Source organism: Phodopus roborovskii, unplaced genomic scaffold, assembly GCF_943737965.1.
Source record: "Phodopus roborovskii unplaced genomic scaffold, PHOROB, whole genome shotgun sequence".
NCBI classification, from domain to species: Eukaryota; Metazoa; Chordata; class Mammalia; order Rodentia; family Cricetidae; genus Phodopus; species Phodopus roborovskii.
Window position 1 is genome coordinate 16,984,564 of NW_026126459.1, and position 22,428 is coordinate 17,006,991.

Here is a 22,428-nt window from a genome sequence, read left to right on the forward strand (position 1 = left end):
TATAAGATATATTATTGCCTTTACTTATTTTGTCTTAGGAACTAGAGTACTTCCCCATTACAAGTATTTAAACTTGAATGCACTGGACATTTATCCATGAAAAACAAAGCCAAAGTAACTTGTTGAAAAGAACATAGCCAGATAGCTGGTATTCCACTGGAAGGATCTTAGAATAAAACAAGTTTTATATCTTCATTTAACAACACTAAAGAATGAGGTATCTGAATGTTTTCATCACAGACGTTTACTGTATGCAATAAATTGTATTCACAACTAGCAAGTTACAAGAGTACCACTGTGCCAATAAAAAGTACTGCAATTGAACAGTTACATTACCATGAGAAACCAAATTTCACAACTTTCAGGCTCCACAGTTTTATTATCTTTCCTTCAAATGTTATCATGGTGTCTTTTATGTGATAGGTTATATATATTCAACTTAGGACTTGTCTTTAGGTTGATTTACATTTCAGAAGTCCTTTATAGGTAGATTTATATTAAGCAAATGGCTGGAGAAAACAGGAGAATTTAATAGAATTTAAGAATTTAGTATGTGGTTTCTAAGATAGATTTTCAAATACAACATAACACACTTTATTTACTTGTAAACAAAATGCAAAATCTGAAGTCATAAAAATATTTTATTGGTAATTGTACATAAGTGAGTGGGGCTGTGAATTTTTTTATTTCATGATATTGATAATGCATAAATTGAAAGCTGTATCTGGAAATAGGGTACTATGGTTTTCATTCAAATTGTTATATTTAGTAAAAGGCCAATGAAACGGATTTAAGATTAACCTCCCAACTCTGTGCAATAGTCACCATGTTCACACGTATATGACCATATATGACCGTGGATAGGTTTGGAACAAGAAAACAGTGATACACTATCATTAAGTTACAACTTTGCCAAGGATGGCAAATTCTTTTATGTTTCTGCCTGGTGCTTATCCTTCTTTAACGTTAATGTCTTAGAGAATACAGGAAAAACCAGTGTTCAATGACAATAGCACTAAACCTGAATTAGAAAGCTACACAATCCATGTTTTATTGTTTATAAATCTGCTAGTAAACATTACAATAAATTGATGCTTTGAAAAATAAGCACACTAACAAAAATAAACTGTGAAATGGATAAAACATAACTCAGAATAATTTAGTAAAAACATGTCAAAAACATTGGCAAAGGTTCATACAAATTCTTTATTTAATAACAACTTTCCTATTTAACCACACCAAGTACCAGCAGGTGCATTAAGAGGATAACCATTAAGAAAATCCCATTGCAGCAATAGTTGATTAAGTTGATCTCTGACTTGCATACATATAACTATTTGTTTCACAATTCTCAAATAATACATATTTAGGAAGCTTGCACTATGTAATAAAAAATTTAAACTCATTACATGCCAATAGTAGAGAATTCAATAATTATGTGTTAGAATTCACTAAACTATAAGTGAAAATAGACTTACCAATAACACTGCATAATGAATAAGTCAACCACATTTTCATGGCATTTAACAGCAGAGACCAAAATGTTACCTCTGGAAATTTTTGGTAACTTAAACTGCGATAAGATCTAATAAACCCTGGCAAATTCATAGTTCATGTAAAACTCAAACTATAGGTTATGCATGAATGTGTCTGTCATGAAAATGTGGTAGTTCTTGGCATAATCTGTATTTCCATGGAGGACAGTTGTGACTAAGTAGAGCAACGTTTAGTGAGACTCTCCGTTCAGGGAGGAGGCTTCTCCTCGAGGTGAGGAGGATCTGGACAGGCCCCGCTCCGTGTTGTCTGAGCTGCAGCTGCTCTGGCTGTGCTGATCCCCAGCAGCAGCACTGGAGGCTGGCGCTGACTTTGCTTTCTCCTTAAAGTCTGTAATAATGACTGTTAGATCTCCAACAGTGACTTCCAAATGCTGAGCACTACTCCGATCCACATTTTTTAATCTTGGTCTAAACATAAGAAAATGAGGAGTTTTTAAGCAAGCTCTTCTTAGTGTCAAATTTCTGAGAACACACTAAATAACCAAGGTAAAGTCACAAAATGAGTATTTCTGTGTAAAGCCAATTCATATGTAATAAACCACAAAAGTATCACAAAATATTTCACCTTATTAGCATTAACCAAACAAAATCATTCATGAATTTTGGCCTGGATATAATGCTTTAAAATCATACTGAACTTTTCAGGTAGCTTGATAGTTTTATTCCAATGGATGTTTTAGGGCAACAAAAACACAACTGCACCACAAAAACAGTTAATAAAAGCTAAGGCAGGGGACTGGAGAGATAGTTTGGTGGTTAAGAGGTTATTCTTCAAGAGGACCCTGATTTGAGCTGCCACATGGCAGTTCAAATGTCCCCAATTTCAGTCCCAGGGGATGTAACATATTCATCTGCTTTTAAAGGTACCAGGTATGCACAAAATGCACATACATACATGCAGGCATAGCACTCATACACATAAGCCAATAAAATAAATAAATCTTTAAATTAATAAAATAAAGTTAAGGCTAAGCTAACCTCTCACTCCATTGCTGTACACTGAGTATTATGACAAGATTCATAACCATGACCACTGGTCAATGGTCACACAAATATCCATTCATGAATTTCAAGTACCCCTTATTTTTTTTTAATGAAGGAAAAGGGACATAAATGTATTCTAATTACTAAAAAAGAAAATCTTACTTCACATTTAAGTTTATATTTGGCCTTTTCTTATCTCCAACACAACACAGAAAAATTCTGTGATTTTTATATTGAAATAAAATAGTTAACTTTCACTTTGTGTATAGGAATATAATCAATGTAAAAAAACTATGATAATTTAATTATTGTTATTCTTTCAGAAATACCATAAGACACTTTCTCACCTGGTTTTTTTATGACAGTTCTTTTTGCTAGTAGCTTCCTTTTCACTTTTTTCTTTTTCTACTTTATCTTTCTTCTCTTTCTTTGACTGAGTAGGGGGCACAAACTGTTGAGTAACCTGCTGTGCGACCAGCTGGGAGACAGGTCGAGGTTTCCTGTATGCACAGTAAAGAAAAAGGCTTTTATTATAACTTAAGGATACACATTTTTAGAAAAGACTAGTACTTGTTATGAGGATATATTTTATGAAGATTTCAAGTGTAAAATTCCTCATCTGTAAAATGTAGATTTTCATTCCTGCTCAACAAAATAAAACAAACTATCATAACAATTAAAATTTTAAGTTCCAGATATATGGTCAAGCCATTAGACTGTAACTGTACATAAAGGAACATGTGACATTACTAAAAATGCATATCCATGAAAAGAAGGTACACATGATAATAAACATGAATTGTAGACATTTAACACAAAAGTTTATACTTTAGTTTCTGTTGCCATCAGTGCGGAGGGGGAAGTACAGGACCTCACCCGTGCAAAGTATGAGCTAAGGCGCACCCCGGGCCCCAAGGTGCTTTAGGCCATCCTTCCTCCTGAGCCAGAGCTGAGTCTCTATGGTAACATCTATTTGTCCCCTCTCTAGAATCTTTCGTTCATTCACTGATTATGTGTTTATTGTCCAACTCATTACTGAAATCACTGAGACTCCTCGGTCTCTGGTACAATCTCCCTATACATTTCTGATGCTGAGAATTTCCAACGTCCATATTTTAAAAGTACTTATTAAAAACCTTCTGCAAGACTTATTTCAGGGTACCTGCCTGGCTTCTCCTTTGGATGCTAGAATGAACAAGCATGTATCACCCCAGATCAAGGACCCCTCCTTGACCAATTGAGTCAAGAGCCAGAGAAAACAACCTCTAAGTTCTTAAAAAAGAAAAGAAAAAGAGGAAGACAAGTAGAGAAATAGGGGTAAAACAAAAATATATTTTATAAATGATAATTTTATTGCTGAGAAAATCCTACTAAAAAAAGAAAAAACTTAGAATGTATAGTATTAATGGAGATTACACAATTGTGTGGGGGGGGTGGGGAAAAGTAACACTAGAGAACATTAGACATCCTCCTGTGGTGGAAGGAAGAAAGGAAGGAAAGGAGGGAGGGAGGGAGGGAGGGAGGGAGGAAGGAAGGAAGGAAGGAAGGAAGGAAGGAAGGAAGGAAGGAAAGTTTTCCTTCATCTATAGATCCTAGTCCAGTGGGTGGGCACAGTATAACATGTAGAAAAGAGAACAAGAATTGAGTCATGAAAAGGATATGAAGCTAATTGTTACTCTTGTTTAAACTCCTCATGGATTTTTTTTTCTTTTTTTTTTTTCCCATGGAGGATAAATACATAAAAATAAAAGTGATAATACAGTGTAAAATCTGATGTGACGCTTCATAGCTTCAGAATGGCTATTCTAATTGTATAGAAACTCATTTAGATGTTCAGACTTTTTCTTTTTTCTTTTTTTTTATTTTTTGAGGTTTAGACATTTGACCTGGCTAATATGGGTGTGAATTTTTTCTTTTTATTTGCAGGTTTGTTCTTTCCTCCTCTTCTTCTTCATCGTTGTCATCGTCTTCTTCTGTTTTTTTGTTTTTTGTTTTTGTTTGTTGTTTGTTTTGCTTTGAGCTAGGATTTTCACTATGTAGCTTGGTCTATTGTGAAACTCACTATTTTGACCAGGCTAGCTTTAAACTCAGAGTTCTGACTGCCTCTGCCTCCAAAGTGCTGGGATTAATGTGCAATTTTTTTTACAGTAAAATTTCAATTAAATTTTTATTTTAAAAAATCTTGCCCTATAGAGCATTTTAAAAAAATCTTTGATGTCTTCTTTAATTATAGCAGGACAAGAACTAAGAAATGAGAAAATACTGCATAATCAAACATTTTAAGTTTGAAGGCTAGCAGGGTATAAAGAAGCAGCATGTAAAACAGATTTCAGGAAATAGGCTGTGAACATTTATAGCCTACTTAGTGTGAAATACTGGATAACAGATTTAACAGAAAACAGGATTAGAGTTTAGACTAAGAGTCTCCATTAACAGTGTTTGAAGAGATGGCTCCATGAATCAAGTGCCTGCTGTGCAGCTGAGTGGGATCACCAGCACTCAGGTAAAAAGGTGGACATGTCCCCTGACACACCTTTAGACTCCAGTGCTGGTGATGAGGACAGATGTGCATGACAGCTGGGGCTTGTTGGCATCAGCCTAGCAAGTTCTAGATTCAGTGAGAGATCCTAATTCAAGGGAATAAGGCAGGGGTGGGAGACAGGAACACTAGAGGAGAACACTAGACATCCTCCTGTGGCCTCCACAGACAGGCTTGTGTGCACCTTCACACATGTACACATGCAAGAAAGTTACACATATGAAAGTGATTTGAAGTCATTGTTTTAATGGTTAGCTCTGTTAAGGAAATGAACACAGCAAGGGTTAAGGCAGTGGTTCACACATTAAAGCAATGTCAGAATCTCCTGGAAGGCTTTTGTCTTGCCAATTCCTATATCCACAATTTTTGGATCAGTAATTTCACGGTGAAGACCAAGACTTTGTATTTCTGGCTAGTTTTCAAGTAACACTAACCTGATTGACACAGGGATGTCATATGCAAAAACTCTTTCTGGGGAGATACAACACCCAGAGAGGTTGGAACCCATGACAGACAAAAATACAGACACTACCAAAGTCCAATTTAGTGAACCAATGAGTTTTATTAGGTTGTTTACAGGAGCAGAAATGATTCACAGACAGCTGCATCACCAAGGCCCACACCAGCATGCTAACAGTTCACACAGCTAGGAACCTGGAACACACTGCACACAGCCTGCAGGAAACTCAACAGGACAGAGGGTGTCCTTCCAGGGTGCCTCAGCTGCTCTAAAACTGGACCAGACGGCTCAGCTGATTTCTCCTTCTTCCAGGCAGCTGGTCTGGCCTCTGAGTCTTTTTTGCAGCTTCTCTCCTCTTGGAGCCATCTTCCCAGCTGGGCTTGTCTAATGAGAGTCTTCTTTGCAGCTCTGTTCTACTAGTCTCTAGATTAGACTCAACTTTCATTGCTTACTGTGGCAGGGAGGGGCCTCTTGAATCTAGTCTGTTTCAGGAACTTCCTGAAGTTCTTCTGAGTTGTTTACCTTCCTGTTTAAGGAGCCTCCCTGCAGGATGGAGTGTTTCAATCAGAGGAAACTGCCAGACAAGAGATCTTTCTGGAAAGAAGTTTCAAGAAATGTAAGACATATAGCGAGTTCTGGTACTGCTGCAGCAGAAAGTTCCAGACTGCTGAGAGCAACAGAGGAATGAAGCATGCAACACATAGCAACTGGAAGGAAGTTAAGGAGTATTAGCTGTGAGAAACAGAGAGTCACTGGAGAAACTTAATGAAGAGTATGTATATGAAGAGTATGTATAGACATCAGTCTAAAGTAAAAAAGGTTGTACAAAACAAGAAAGTTGTTTGTTAGCTCCTTTAATAGACCAGGAAGAAAGGTGTTCTTTTTTAAAATGCCAAAGGAAAGTAAACTGAAAAAGAGAAAATAAACAAATAAAAAATGTCTAAAATAAAGAAGCAGTAATGGACTTCAGATTGTCTGAAGAGTAAAATCAAGGATGTGTAGTAACTTACTAGCTGTGCCCTCATCACTTCTAACCAAGACACCCCATAAACAAGAAATAAAAATTCTTGACTGCATGTAACCAATATTCCGTGGGTGAGTACTATGGTCTGAATGTTAATGTTCCCTTAGATTTTTATAGTGGGACATAATCCCAATATGACTAAAAACAGAATGTGAGGTTAAGTCCTGAGGACAGAGTCCTGACAAAGGCTTCAGGTAGCCATTGTGGCCCTTTCACAGCCACACAAGAGTCACAGCACACACACACACACACAAAAAGGAAGCCGGCATCAGACACCCCTCACCTTGACTTGTAATTCCCAAATATCAAAGGTGGGAGAAACAAATTTATTATTCATAAAGTGCCTACATTAAGGTGTTTCTACAGTATTTTGTTACAGAAACAAAAATAGATTAAAAGAGGGAATCAAAGACAAAAAACAAAAATAAAGACAGACTCTTAAATCTGATTAAATGCTATGTACAAAGTTTAAGAAACACAATGAATGTTAGGAAATAAGATATAATGTTAATTTTAGGTTTCCCGACCTAAGCTAGAACCACCACCAATAAAGGGAAGCATGGGTGTGAGCCACCACCATGTAGCTACTGCGTTACTACTGGACACCAAGAATGAATGCTGAAGGATGTTCTTACCGACACATAATAATGTACATGTGGTACAGTGTGACATCTAAATAGCTAGATATAATGCACATTATCAGATCTGTGTACCCTGCATATCACCTTCTGATGTACATCCTTAAGATATAGGGTACTGCCCCTAGGCTTACTGGCCAAGATCAACTACTTGTTACATAGTGGTAAAACACAATGTGAGGGTAATAGTTTTTTTTTTTCAGTTATACCTAAATATGGAAAAGAAAGCTGGAAGGTATGGCATGGTTGGAATATGTTTCATCAGGCTAATGTCTAATAAATAGTCATTTAAAAGTAAGATCCTTAAAATAGAAAATGTAGCTAAGAAATTGTCATGGCATTATAAATCTCTGGGTCTGTCCATTAAATTACAGGTCTGTCACAGTCATATACTATGTCTTGTATTGTCATTACTATTACCTCAAAATTCAATACAAATGGTATATAAAAGTATTACTGAAATAAATTTAAAATGGAAATCCTGGGGCTGGGGAGATAGTTTAGCTCTTGCAGAGGACCCAGGCTCAGTTCCCAGCACATACACAACAGCGCAAAGCCTCATGAAACCCCAGGTCCTTGCGTCCTCTTCTGGCCTTCTCATATTCTGTGTACACAGGTGCACACAGCCAGGGTGTGCATATACACGCATAGGAAAAACACATACACATAAAATAAAAATAAATCTTTAAAAAGTGGAAGTCCTAAAGTTTCCAGCCATTAGCAAATTGAACTGCCTTATTGTCACTATAATGTATCTCATCAATGCCAACTGTATTTACTGTTACCTTTAGAGAAAAATGAAGTTACATAGTTTTCCTAGATGAAGGGACTCTGACCAGCGTGAGTACTGCAAGCATAGCTCTGGCAGGCCTTGCCCTCTCTCCCATTCCTTCTGTCTTGCTAAAAAACCGTTAGATTTTGTTAGTCAGTAGTGGTGCACACCTTTATTCCCAGCACTTGGGAGGCAGAAGTAGGTGGATCTGTATGAGTTCAAGGCCAGCCTAGTCTACAGAGTGAGTTGCAGAACAGGCTCCAAATATACAAAGAGAAACTCTGAAAAAAACCAAAATGGGGGAAATAAAAGCAACAACAAACAAACAAACAAAAATTGAATTTCATTCCTAAAGCTAGTCACTAAGATCTATTCCCTTATTTTGCCATTTCCTCCTCCTGAGGAGCAATCAAAAGACCCCTTTGGTTCACCAATTAAAATTAAAACACCTCATCCTAACAGGGTTTCCCCTTGTACCTTTATAAACTGTCATTTTCCTGTGTGTCATGTCTGCCCTCTCTCCCTTTTTCCTTTTCCCTGGTTTCTTATCCTCAATCTCCTGTCTTTGTCTCTTACCCCTGCCCTCTGTCCCTCTGGTCTTGGGTCCTAAGCTGATATCTTTTCTTTCACTAGGTACATCAGCAATCACAGAGTACACCATGAACATTCTTAATTCAACCATTATGCTGTACTGTTGTGCTGAGTAACTTTGTGACATGCTCCTCCCCACACACACAGTAGTTTTACAATGTCATACTCCCATGTTCATGCATGAAGAAAACAACATTAACTGTGCAACTCACAAATCTTACAAGATAGTTGCTACTCTGTCTTCTTTATTCTTTTAAGTCTTATTTATTCTTTCTTAACTGATATTCTCTCACTAGAATAATTATCCCTTGTGGGGGCAGGAGATTACATGCAGGTTAACCACTGTAAAAGACAGTATCTATTAGAAAGGTATAATTTACATCATATATCCATAAAGTTAAATTAGAACCTTTATTTTAAATGAACTATCAATCTAGAGCATTTCTAAAGTACTGTACTCTCAAGTACAGTAAGAATATAATACTTGAGAATACGACAGTCCAGGAGGCAAAACCAATGGAGAACTAGTTGAATTTGTCAGGGAAGAAATACAATGTATCAGGGTATAAATATTATTAGATCTCTACTATGGTTCAGCAAGCTGGAAGTGAAACCACACACTCTAATATATACCTGGATATACAGGGATAAGGAGCTGACTGCTTGGTATCATCACACAAAAGGCTCAGGTAACACTACAGAAGAGGGAGTAAAAAGAATGTAAGAGCCAAGAGCCAGAAGACAAGGAGAAGGGCTGAGATATATTTTCTAGGCATGATACGGCCATCACAATTGTGATCCCATAGCAGCTGTGGGTACCTAAGCTAGACCTATACAAGAATGGGCCTCTTAACAGTCAATCATGGATGGGGAAAGGGGTCACGGGTGTAGCACAAATAATAAAAGCCCAGAGACAGATATTGGGGTTCAACCTGAAGATCAAAGAAGCAAAGAGGCCAAGCTACCAGGGAGTTCTTACCTCTACCAAGGATCAGATCAAAAGGACAATCCTGTCCTCAATGTGACCAAAAACTGAATACACTGCACTCCTGCCTCCACCTGCCTTATAGTCCTCTCCAGTGCTGGAATTAAAGGCATGCACCACCACTGTCCAGCTTCTATGGCTAACAAGTGTGGCTGCTGGGATTAAAGGTGTGTGCTACCATTACCGGGATGGCTAGTGTGGCTAACTCTGCACTCTGATCTTCAGGCAAGTTTTATTTGTTAGATCATAAACAAGATATCACCACACATAGGGCCTTACCCATTATTGCTGAACTACTGGTTACCAATGGCTCCTGTGGGATAGATAGAGTCATTTGCCTTCCGTTGTTTACCCATTAGAGAGCTGACTAGACTCCAATAGAGAGTTCCAGACCCAGAAGGCCCTGGTTAAACTACTGTGTCACAAAACAAAAGAAAAAATTATGAATTTGGCAAAGGGGTTTGCAGGGAGAAGGAGGGTACTAAAGGGGATAAGAAGAATGTAAGAGAAGACACAGGGTGAGTCACCAGAATGCATTAATATGCACAAAACTGTCATGTAACTTTTTTGAAGTTTGAGTAATTTTATCTCTTATCATGGGCTTTTCTAGATGTATATTATATAATACGCCATTGTTTTATTCCTGTTCTAATGATAAGGATTCGTTTCATTTGAACACTTTAACTTTACCCCAATATTCTAGATTATTTCATCTGATTCAACTTTGAAATGAAAAGGAGAACGTGAGGGAAGAGATTCATCAACTGAAAGTTTCTCCTGCTGTTCACTGACAGCAGTGGTGATACTTCCTGATATAACTTTAGGATATCCCCATGATCATAACAAAGTATGAGCTCTCCTCTACCTGATGAGATGGCCTGGAACACCTCATCTCCCGGAGTGCTGGGATTATAGGCACGTACCACTATGTCAAGTTTCTGTATTACAGGAGACCAAACCATGGCTTTGTGCATACTACACACTTTACCATTTAGCTACATCCCTAGCCTTAAAATGCATTTTAAAAATCTGTATGTTCATGTGTATGAACACAGGCATCTGTATAATATAGAGCAGGTTTGTTCATTTACCATAATTTTTTAAAAGGGAGTTGCAATGGTTAGTTTTTGTCAATTTGAGACAAATTAGAGTCATCTAAGAGGAGGGAACCTCAACTGGGAAGCTTCTTCCATCAGACTGACTGTGGCCTGTCTAGGAGGCATTTTCTTGATTGATAAATGATGTAGGAGGGGCCAGCCCATTGTGGACAGGGTCGTCCCTGGGAGGATGGGCCTGGGCTGTATAAGAAAACTAGCTGAGCAAACTAGGGAAACAAACAATAAGCAGCATTCCTCTGCAGCTTCTGCTTCAAGCTTCTGTCCTGGCTTCTCTTGACGATGGACTACAGCTTGTTAGATAAACTCCTTCCTACGTTGCTTTTTGGTCATGGTTTTCAGCACAGAAATAGAAAGTGAACTATAAGAGGAACTCACAAAAGTGGGTAGGATGGGGACTCCCAGGAAACCAGGTGGGGTAAGCGGTAAGCATCTATAACCAGCACTAGGAACAACATGTGGGAGGATGTCACAGGAGGATTCTGAGTTCCAAGACAGCTAGGGTTACAGAGTAAGAACTTGTCTCCAAACAAAGAAATAAAAGTATTTTTTAAGGAAAAATAAATTTCAGAAAACAGTTCATTGGTATTTAAATTTTATATGTGATACATTCGAGAAAACAAAAAGATTATCAGCAGGATGGAAGGGACCAAAGAAAAAGGAAACAGCAGAGGAGGAGGTCAGGAAGAACAAAGGGTGATACAAATGTAAGAAAAGGTAACCCATCACTGATAGTGTTAAATATTAATTTAGGGCTGGCTGGGGACATGGCCTTACAAGATTAAGAGCATTTGCTGCACCAGAGTGTGGATTGGAATTCAAGTCTCCAGCCCACATTAAAAACTAACAGCCTAGTGTGGCCTCTAGTGAGGCTATAAGGATAGTACTGTGTGGCCAGATACAAGAGGGTCACTGGGACCTGCTGGCCAGCCAGGATGACTCTGAGAGAGAGGGGGGGGAGAGGGAAGGAGGGAGGGGGAGGGGGGAGGAAGGGAGAGAGGGGGGAAGAAGGGAGGGAAGAAGAGAAGGAGGGAGGGATTGAGGGAGGGATATGCTGTATTAAGGGAATATGGTGGAAAATTATAGAGCATAGCACCCAATATCTTCCTCAGGATTCCAAATATACACACATACTGGCCCACACCCTCTCCCATAAAAAAAAAAAAAAAAAGGTAGAAAAGGTTTTTTATGATAAACACTTAAAAATGGTGCTTTGCTTAGAGAAATATGTTATAAACAGAGATAAAATATCATTCCTTAGTCATTATTGTGCCAAGAAAGAAGAAAAATGAAACTTTATTAAGGCTTTTTTGAATAATATAAAATGTATAAGCCTATTTAATCCCATAATAATTTGGTTTTGAAGATACACCACTGTCCTTTAGTATTTACAGAGCACTGTTTCTAAGAGACATTGTATATACTTCAAGGCTATTAAAATCCATAGACACAGAAAGTCCCTTATATAAAATAGTATAACATCCACATATAATATATACATACCCTCTTGTACTTATGTTATCAAATATGTTACTTTCAAAACTCTTTTTAAATTTTAAAAATCAGACAGCCATTTTCTTTGTTTGAAAATAACATGTTTTCTTTTTTGCTGTTCATTATTACTATAAGTTTAGCAGTGCCAGAATATGATTTTAATTAGTTTCATACATATTTTGATAATATCCACTCCCTACCATATCTCTCCAACTCTTATCCCCCCCCACCAAGATCTTCCTTCCTACTTCAGACTTCCCCTCCCCCAACTGGGTGCAACTGGTTCTGCCCATATGCACATGAATGTGAGAACAAGACCCACAAGTAATGGACACTTGAGTCAGGAAAGAGGATACACAACTGACTTTCTAGTTTTAATTCATGTTTTTGTAGTGAGTAAGACATAAAAATACATTTGATAGTGAAAGTGTAAAAGCCACTGTGAAGTCCCAAAACCTCATAATGGCTACTCTAACTGTACAGATGTTTAAGATGCACACACTTCAGGTCTGATGTTGGATTTTTTTTTTTTTTTTTGGCAAGTTCTTTACAATAAAGCTTTAATAAAAATTTTAAAAGAAACCCATTGTTCACTTAAGAATTCATGAGTTTGAAAAAAGACAGTGTAGGATACTATCATTTGGAGATTTGCATTCTAACAGTTCCCTGCTGTGGTCTATTTCAGCATTATCATTACAGGTCTAGGTCTTATCTCTGCATCAACCTTTGACTCATCTAGTAACTGTAAAATGCCTTCATCTGTCCATCTTCTTCTCTTTACCTCTATGGAAAAATAATACTCCGACTTTCATCATATTCAAGAAACTATAAAGACTCGAGAGAACAAAGACTACAAAAAATGATGACCCTAGCCAGTCATGGTAGCAGACATCTCTACTCCCAGAGGCAGATAGATCTCTGAGTTCAAGGTCAGTTTGGTCTACACAGTTCAAACACAGCCAAACTAAAAAGTCCTTGTCTCTTTAGTCTTCTTTTATATTCCCTTGAGATTGACATGATAGCCCTGAGTTATCTTAGAGCTGCATCATCCTGCTTGATTCATTGCATTGCTTACTGTTTTTGTACTTTTTTTTTTAACCACTTTGAAGAATATAGTTCAGGCCAGATAGTGGTGGCACACACGTTTAATGCCAGCACTCAGGAGGCAGAGGCCAGGCAGATCTTTTTGAGTTCCAGGACAGCCTGGTCTACAGAGTGAGTTCCAGGACGGTCATGGCTATCCAAAGAAAGCCTGTCTCAAAAAACCAAAACCAAATGAACAAAAAGAATATAGTTGGAAAAATTGATAAGCAAAGATGAAATTATCCATAGGAAAATGAAACAGCAAACTATTCTGGCTGAACTCCAGTATGTGGGAGGCAGAGGCAAGAGGATCTAGAATTCAATGGCAACCTGTCTTTAACAAGACTGTTTTTTATTAAAAAGAAAAAAAAGAAAAGAAAAGAAAGACCCCCCCCCCAACAGTAGTCAGGGAAAATTCATTAGGTTGCTCCCAGGCACCATCCTACTCAGAAGGAATCTTCATCTCTAACATAAACTTGGGATCTGTTTCTTTGCTAAGATGTTACTGGTAAATGGTAAGGGAGCTTTAAGGTTTCAAAGGACTCAACTCATGACTTTTGAAATGTGCTCTTTCTCTGCCACAAAAGTCTCTGCTGGAACCAACCTGAACGCCTCCTTCCTGAAGGCACCATGCACGCTTCCAAAGGAGAGAAGAAACCAAAAGTTCTACCCAGTTACAACACCCATGAACCACATACTAGCATGGCATGATAACCCTAAGTAACAGGGTGCAATAGTGACATGCATGCATTGGCAGTAACAACAGCTCTCTACTTAGACTTGCAACCCACTCAACAATAGGAATACCAAGCCTAGTACTAGAAACCTAATTAACAATTCAGTAATGGGGGGAATCTATAATCTCCAGTTCCAGGGGATCCAATGCCCTCTTCAGGCTGCCACAGACAACAGGCATGCAGATGGTACAAAAAAACATGCATACACATAATTATGAAATTATGACTAAAAACACCCCTCAGTGAGACATTACCCTTCATTTCTAGATGAATTTCAACCTAAATAGCTACAATTATCTGAACAGTCAGTGCCTGTTTTCAATTCAGAAGTCTACAGTTTAATTAGACAACTCAGAAAATGTGGTGCAAAAATTAGGAAAAGAAATAGACTAAGGATGTGATCTAGAGTTCAAACTCATGAGCTCTACAAAGAACTGAATGAAAAGCATACCTTCCCTAGACCTGGCTTCCTATACTACTACTATTTGGCTTAAATGTGATTTTTTTTTTTTAATTTACGAGAATATGACATACACTTCCATATCCAGTATGTTCCAAGGATACTAGAAGACAGAGATACCTGGGATACAATAGTATGATATTCAACAGTTTGATATGAAGTAAGACTGCCTAGAACTTTATTTATTAGACTATTATTAATTAGTGTGTATGTGTGCATGCATAATGTGTTGGGAATCAAAGCCAAGCCTTCACATACTTGGACAAGCACTCTAGCACTGTGCAACACCCTCACCTCCTTTCATGGTGTTGGAATGTAGCCAGTGTTAAGAACTGACCTAGCAAGTTGAAGAACCTTGGTTTGATCTCCAACACTGGGGTAAAGAGCTAATTTTTCTTTTAAAAATGGTAACTAAGAGTAGCAAAATTTTATATAGCACTAAATGGAAGACCAGAAACCCTAAGCTGATAGAAAAGAAAGTGGAGAGTGGGCCTTAACTCACTGGCAAGGAAATGACTTTCTGAATAGGATGCTGATAACACAGCCATTAAGACCAACAACTAATAAATGGAACCTCATGAAACTGAAAATCTTCTATATGGCAAAGGACACCATCATTCATATAAAACAGCACCCTATAAAACAGGAAAGCATCATTATACTTTTGAGAGAGGATTAGTTTCTAAAAATATATAAGTAAGAAACTGAACATAGTCCTATTTGAGAAAACTCAAAAGCTGTTTGTCTTCTCTGACTTCCTTTATCCTGGTTTTCCCAGCTCCACAGGAGGAGTCAGGCAACTGCTGCTTTTGTTTTTTCCCTTCATTCTCCTGGTGACTAGACTCTCTAAACAGCACCCAGTGAGCCTCACACCTGATGCCACACACCCCCACACACACACATTGCACACTACCCCAACCCTAAAACAGCTCAAACTATCAAATTACTAAAGAAATGACCAAGTGGGACCTGTAAGTCTGAGTCACTTCTGCCTTATTCATCTGGATTACTTGCTCTGGGGAGCCAACTACTATGACTAAAGGACTTGCTTAGCAGCCTTATGGAGATGTGCACATGGCAAGAAATTAGGCAGTCCTGTCAACAACAGCCAGTGTGTGTGAGCCACCTTGGAAGTAGGTATCCCAGAGGTCAAGCCATCAGATATGTGCAGACTCAGCATCTTCTTTCCTGATTTCTTCCCCACCCCATCCTTCCTCCTCAGGGTCTGACTAAACTGGTTAATCTGGAACTAGTCATGGTCCTGTCCCAGTCTTTTTAAGAGACTGGGTTATAGGCATGGACCACCAGGACTGGTCTCAGTGAACATTAACTATAACCTCAAAATCATCTGGAGCCTGAAATATCTGCTAAAAATTGAGGCAAACTTATGATTTATTGAAATTGAGAAAATAAATTTTAAAACAATTTGTGGCAAATAATCGTAACTGTTTACTAAAAGATCTAAATAAGCCAGGTGGTGGTGGCACATGCTTTTAATCCCAGCACTCAGAAGGGAAAGACTGTGGCTCTGTGAGTTCAAGGACAGCATGGTCTACAAAGAGAGTTCAGGGATAGCCAAGGCTGTTACGCAAAGAAACCCCGTCTCGAAAACAAAACATAATCAAAACAAGAACAAGAAAAATCAATGAAAAAAGCAGTAGTTCCTATTATAGGAGAGGGAACACAACAGAAAAAACAACAGGGGGCTGGAAACATGGCTCCTAGGTTAAGGGCACTGACTACTCTCCCAAAGGACCCAGGTTCAAATCCCAGCTCCCACATGGCAGCTCATAACTTTAACTCCAAGATCTGATGCTCTCACACAGAGTTACCTGCAGTCAAAATACCAATGCACATAAAATAAAAGTAAAAACATTTTTAAAAAGAAAGAAAACAGCAGAGCAACAAGACACAGCACACAGCTCGTCAACTCTCTTGGGTCATTCACTCTGGGGAACCAACTGCTATGTGAAAGTTGGCAGAAGAAACCAACGGCACTCAAAAACATATTAGGCTACAACTGTTTCTATGTTTCTAAGACCATTCAATTTTCAAGTTTGTCTTTACTGTTTTATAAATCTTTATTGTATTTATCTGCATTCATGTGTGTATGTGACAAGCCACAGTGACTGTGAAGGTCAGAGGACAACCGTTGGGAGAAAGTCTTCTTCTTTTATCATGTGTATCCTAGGGACCAACTTAGGATTGTCAGGGCTTGGAAGCAAGCACCTTTACCTGCTAACCATCTCACTGGCCCTACTTTATAAATATTTTTTCATATTTTACTTTTAGAAATTAAAAGAATAGCACATGTATGATTTTATAATAGTTTGTTTAAAGACAATGAAGTTCAACTGTTGAAATCACAATTCAACTTAAGGCTTCTACATGCAAAATAATATGCTAAACTGAAGAGGGCCTCCTGAAGATGGTGTGGTTTCTAGCATTAATGAGAGGTGATTTAAAGGTAGCAACAGAAAGAATCCAGTAATGATTTCTAACATAGCATATTCCCAAGTACTTGGAATAAATATGAGACAAGAAACATAAATAACACCTCAACACCTGAAAGTGAAGGGATGTCCAAAGACTTGTTTCTGAAAAGGGGATTTCCAAATTAGGCCCTGGGCAGGGTTTCAACAGACTAAGCTGAAAAGCAGGGCAGTTAAAGGAGAGGAAGCCACCATGGGAAAAAATATACATGGAACGTCTAAAGCACTTTCAGGAAAATCTGTCAAGAGCTAGCTGAGAAATAGGAGGTAGAGTTTCAAGAGGGCTGCAGGAAAAATGGGGATCAGGCTGTGGGAGGCTATACCTGACAGAGTGGGTCTGTAGCCTGAATCAGATTCTGAGGATAGGGTGTTAATTTTCACTAATTTAATCCATGTTAAGATGTTTAATTATTCTATTTTTACAATTTAAAATGTTTTCTAAAGAATAATTTGAAGATAGTCCACTTCAACTCCTCACTCCTGTCACCTCAAGGGGACTGGGGACAGGTTGAAAACAAGAGCACTAGGTGCCTGTCAATACACCGTCAAATCAAGCCATCATAAGGTGAGGTCTATCTGTTAATCTTCATCTACATATAACTTAAACATGTCATATAAATACTTTCATAAACAATTATATTTATATATAACATTTTTACATCAGATGCAAAAGCTTTGGATTCTTATTCCCCCCCCCCCCCCAATTACACAACAAAGCTTTACTCATCCTCAGCGGCTAAAGAAGGGCTAGCTCACGGGTGCTTCACTTGAGTATGGTGTCACTTTCTGCCAGTTCTCTCTCAATCCGTTTCAGCTCATCTAGTCTCTTCTTTTCCTCCACTGCCACCCTCCTCTCCTCCTCTGCCCCGGGTTTTAGGTAACTATAGCGTTTGGTGCCGTAGGCCATGCCGAGGACCAGGGCTGAGTACCGGCCGAGCTTGATGAGCTTGATGAGCGGAGAGACCTGAACAGGGGGAACCATCTTGTCCGTGACCTTTGGGCCAGAAGCTTATCTGAGCCGCAAAGCTTTGGATTCTTTTTGTTAAATATTTATTTTTATTTACACGTGTGTGGAGGTATGTCTGTGTATGCCCAGTTCACACAAGCTTTGGCTTCTCGTTCCAAAGCCAGTGAAGAACCACCAGGGATTTTGTCAAATTAAGCTACTTCCAGATCAGAAGATGAAAAGAAAGTTGTAGTTCTAAGTGAATTTCTTGCTTCCTACCTATATTCTACTAAACAAATCTTATTTTAACACAGAGAAAGCACTAAAATATAATTCCTGCTTTAAACTAACAAATGCATAAATATGAAATAGCAATGAGTCAACCAGCCAGCAGGCATAAGTAACTTGAGACCTTTAAGAAGATTAGAAGTAAATTAAACTACCCAGAATACATAGGAAACTTGAGATAAACTTCACTATCTTGTACTACGTACAGATGCAGGGGGACCACATGAGGGCATTTCTGCATGTAATAACTATACTCTTGGTAGTACATTATCTAATTACATACAATGTACTTTTACTACCAATTAGAAGTTAAATGTAACTGAAATCATAAATGAACAGATAATGAAAAGAGCAGCAGCAAACTGTCAGGAGAAACAAAGGAGACTAGTGTGATGGAGGAGGTCCTTCTGTATGCTGTGAATCTATGTTTCTCTTATTGGTTGATGAATAAATGCTGATTGGCCAGTAGCCAGGCAGGAAGTATAGGCGGGGCTACAAGACTAGGAATGCTGGGAAGAGGAACACAGAGAGGAGCCACCAGAGAGATACTAGGTAGCTACTGAGAAGATGGACAGCTGGGCATTCTCTGGTAAGCCAAGACTACATGGAGATACTTAGATTAACAGAAATGGGTTAACAATTAATAGAAAGCTAGCCAATAAGAAGCCTGAGCCATTGGCCAAACAGTTTATAATTAATATACACCTCTCTCTCTCTTCTCTCTCTCTCTCTCTCTCTCTCTCTGTGTGTGTGTGTGTGTGTGTGTGTGTGTGTGTGTGTGTGTATGTATGTATGTATTTGGGACTGAACAGCTGCAGGACGGGGCAGGACAGAAACTCCATCTTCTTGTGGCACCCAATGTGGGAGGAATGAAAGTGAGAAGGGGAAGGAAAAGAAAATAGGTCAGAATTGGAAGGGGAATATACACCAAGTCCATTCTGTATCTGCAAGGAAATGACCTGATTTAACCTTATATATTAATTTTCAATTACTATAGTAAAAATTCAGTTACAGATAAATGAAGTACTTAGATAAAATTGATTCTCTAGTTGACTAAATATCTTATAGCTTCACTACCTTAATTACATAAAAGCTATTAACTTTAAGGATCCCTTAAGGCAGTGGTTCTCAGCCCTCCTAATGGTAAGAATCTTTTACTAAAGTTCCTCATGTTGTAGTGATGCCAACCATAAAATAATTTTGCTACTACTTCATAACTATAATTCTGCTACTGTTATGAATTGTAATGTTAAAAAAAAATCTGATATGTGAACCCAAAGGGGTGGTGACCCACAAGTTGAGAGTCATTGCCTTACGTGACATATACAACAGATTATACAAAACTTTCTACCTTTATTTATTTATCCACTGAATTTTAAATTCTGCTTTGTGTGGAGAAACCTGTCATGATGCCTTTCCAAGTCTCAAACAACTCCAGGTCTGCCAAATTCTAAAGTGCACCCTTCCACATACATAAGGATGTGTGTATCCAAGATGACTCACAACCACCATTTGGAACCTAATACAAGTCTCTCTGGACTCATTAAGATTTTTCTGGGCCATCTGCACAGACTTGAAATAGCACTTCAAGAAGGCTGTGTCATTCTAACTACTGATTCTCCTGTCTCCTATCTTCTCAGTATAGCTGCTTCTGGCAACTTCAGTCACCCATTAACAACTTGAGCCCTTCAAGCTACATATAAAGAACTAACGGGCAGGGATACAAGCTCATTGGCTAAAGTGCTTGCTGTGAAAACACAACGACCAAAATGTGGATCCCCAGAACCCAGACAAAAGGAAGGCAGGTGTGGCACGTGCCTATAATCGAAGCACTGGGGAGGCAGAAAATGGGGATGCCCAGCTTGGGACAAGCTGGCTGGCTAGATGAGCCAAAGTCAGAGAGCTCCAGGTTCAGGGATCCTGACCCCTCCCCACAAAATAAATTAGACAGCAATTGAGGAAAACAATATCAACTTCAGGCCTCCATATACATGTGTACACATTTCCATATACAACCACATATGTATTCACATACAAATACATATACACATATACAAGTATACCATGTATACATGCAAAAAAGAAAAGGCTACCAAAAATAAAAAGACAGGGTCCTGGCTGTCCTGGAACTCGCTCTATACAACAGTTTTGTTAATACATTATTAAGTTGGCCTCAATCTGTTTCTGCCTCTTAAATGCTGGCATTAAAGGCATGCACCAACATCATTCAGCAGTGCCTGTTATCTTATGAAGCAAGTCTTGTATGCTAGAGCTACAAACTGGGACAGGGAAAACTGGACAGCAAAGGACAGTGGCTTTTAAAGCTGCCTGGAGCATTCTGAGTAGTGGAAAGGAAGGTGCAATGTCTAAGCCCTTTACAGCCACAACAGCTCTGTCTTGGCTTCACTATTAGACCAACTGAAGAGGCTATATGACACCACCAAATGGGAGTACAACTTCAGCAAGGCAAGTCATTCTTAAGCATGAGTTACTGATCTCCCACCACAGCCCTGGACATTATATCAAAGTGTCAGGCTTTCTTCTGTATCACATTTCTTTGGTTTCTCCAAGATTCAGCACATTCATCATAATTATAATAGGATAAGAGCATTTCCTTCATTTAATCTCTACTATAGCCTCATGAGCACATTCTTGACTGTGGTTTTAATTTTGCTAACATACTAAGTTGGTTTTCCTTCCCCCAAAATGAATGTCCAACTCAACTAAATCATTTTAAAGCCTATAATTTTCCCTTACTAATATACAAATTGTCCTATATGTTGGCAACTCTAGAATATTCTACTTAGACACAGCACAGCTTAAATGTTCTATGTGCATTGTGTCTACTGCTGTTATTTCTGTGGCACTAATATTTATTGTGTTCTTTCAGTATGTTAGGCATAGTCTAAGTAGTATATTCATACTAATTTGTTTAGTTTCCATGGCAACCCGGGATATTAAAGTTTTAGAAAAACAATAGGAAATTTCAACTTTGACTTTCTTCTCAGTCAGCTTATTTACCAGATAGTTCTGTGAGGGGAAAATTAACTTTTTATTGATTCCTTATGGATTTCACATGATGCATCCTGATCTCTCCAATTTAATTTCCCCATCACCTCGATTCTGCCCTGTCCTTGCAACCTAAGCACTCCCCCCCAAAAAAAATTAAAGCAAAAACAGAAATCTTTGCATGAAAGCTGTAGTGTGCCCAGTGAATCACACAGTATACCCTTTTAGTACATACATCTTTACTTGTAAGTGTTCATTGCAATGAGTCACTGGTCTGGTTCTAGGTCTCTGGCTTTTGCTACACTATGATACTGGGCCCTCAAGAGAACTCCTCTTGAATATCCTACCGTTGCCTTATGTCATGGAGATTCTGTGGCTTTGGATCTGCAGGTTCAGCCCCTTCACATGCCTCAACTGTTCATAGATGAGGTGGGAGTTAGGGTGGGCTACATTGTAGCCCTGGTTCTGGGCCTGGGTGGTAACTGGATTGGTCAGCCTACCAGCTTTCCCTTATTGTCACCAGCTGGGCAAGCTTTCCAGTACTACTCCAGCTAGCTCACCCAATGTAGCAGACATCAAGGAGCTGGGCCAGTTCTCCTGCTCTCACACCCTCTGGATCACTCACCACACCACCAGGGCCAGGTCTACTGTTTTTCCCATGGTGTTACAGGGCCCATTCTTGGATTGCTGCACTTGGTGAAGGGCATGACCAGCTCTTCCATTCTCATGCCCCGAGGCCTGCTGTCCTGTCTGTTGTGGAGGGGTCTTATTTCCCTTACCCTTGCCACCCCATGGCATACACAGTGGGATCATCCAGGGATCAAACTCAGGTGGTCAGGCCTGTGCAGCAAGCACCCTCACCTGCTGAATCATCTTATGGACCCACATTTCTTAATCCCAGCAATTGAGATTTTGGTTTTAAGGTTTAGAAATGTGTTTTGGTTTGCTTTCTAGCTCTTGCATTTATTAACTTAAAATCTCATTTACGGTGTAGACGGAAATTTCTGTTCCACTCTATCCTGCAAGCTGGTCAGTCCCAAATAAAAACACAGAGACTTATATTAATTACAAACTGTTTGGCCTACTGCTCAGGCTTATTACTAACAAACTCTTATAACTTAAATTAGCTCATAATTCTTATCTATGTTTAGCCATGTAGCTTGGCACCTTTTCTCAGTAAGGTATTCTCATCTTGCTTCCTTTGTGACTAGCTGTGACTCCCTAAGGCACCTGACTGCTCCAATAAAAAGCTGGA

At 38.8% G+C, this 22,428-nt stretch overlaps 1 protein-coding gene across 1 annotated transcript in view; it reads right to left on the minus strand.

The window, feature by feature from the left end:
• Positions 1–623: 623 nt before the first annotated feature.
• Positions 624–22,428, minus strand: part of Yaf2 (YY1 associated factor 2) — a 60,687-nt gene continuing 38,882 nt past the window's right edge. Inside the window, 2 exon segments of the mRNA XM_051189705.1 lie at positions 624–1,964; positions 2,888–3,040. Of these exon segments, the coding sequence (XP_051045662.1) occupies positions 1,727–1,964; positions 2,888–3,040 (391 nt within the window). The 3' untranslated portion in view covers positions 624–1,726.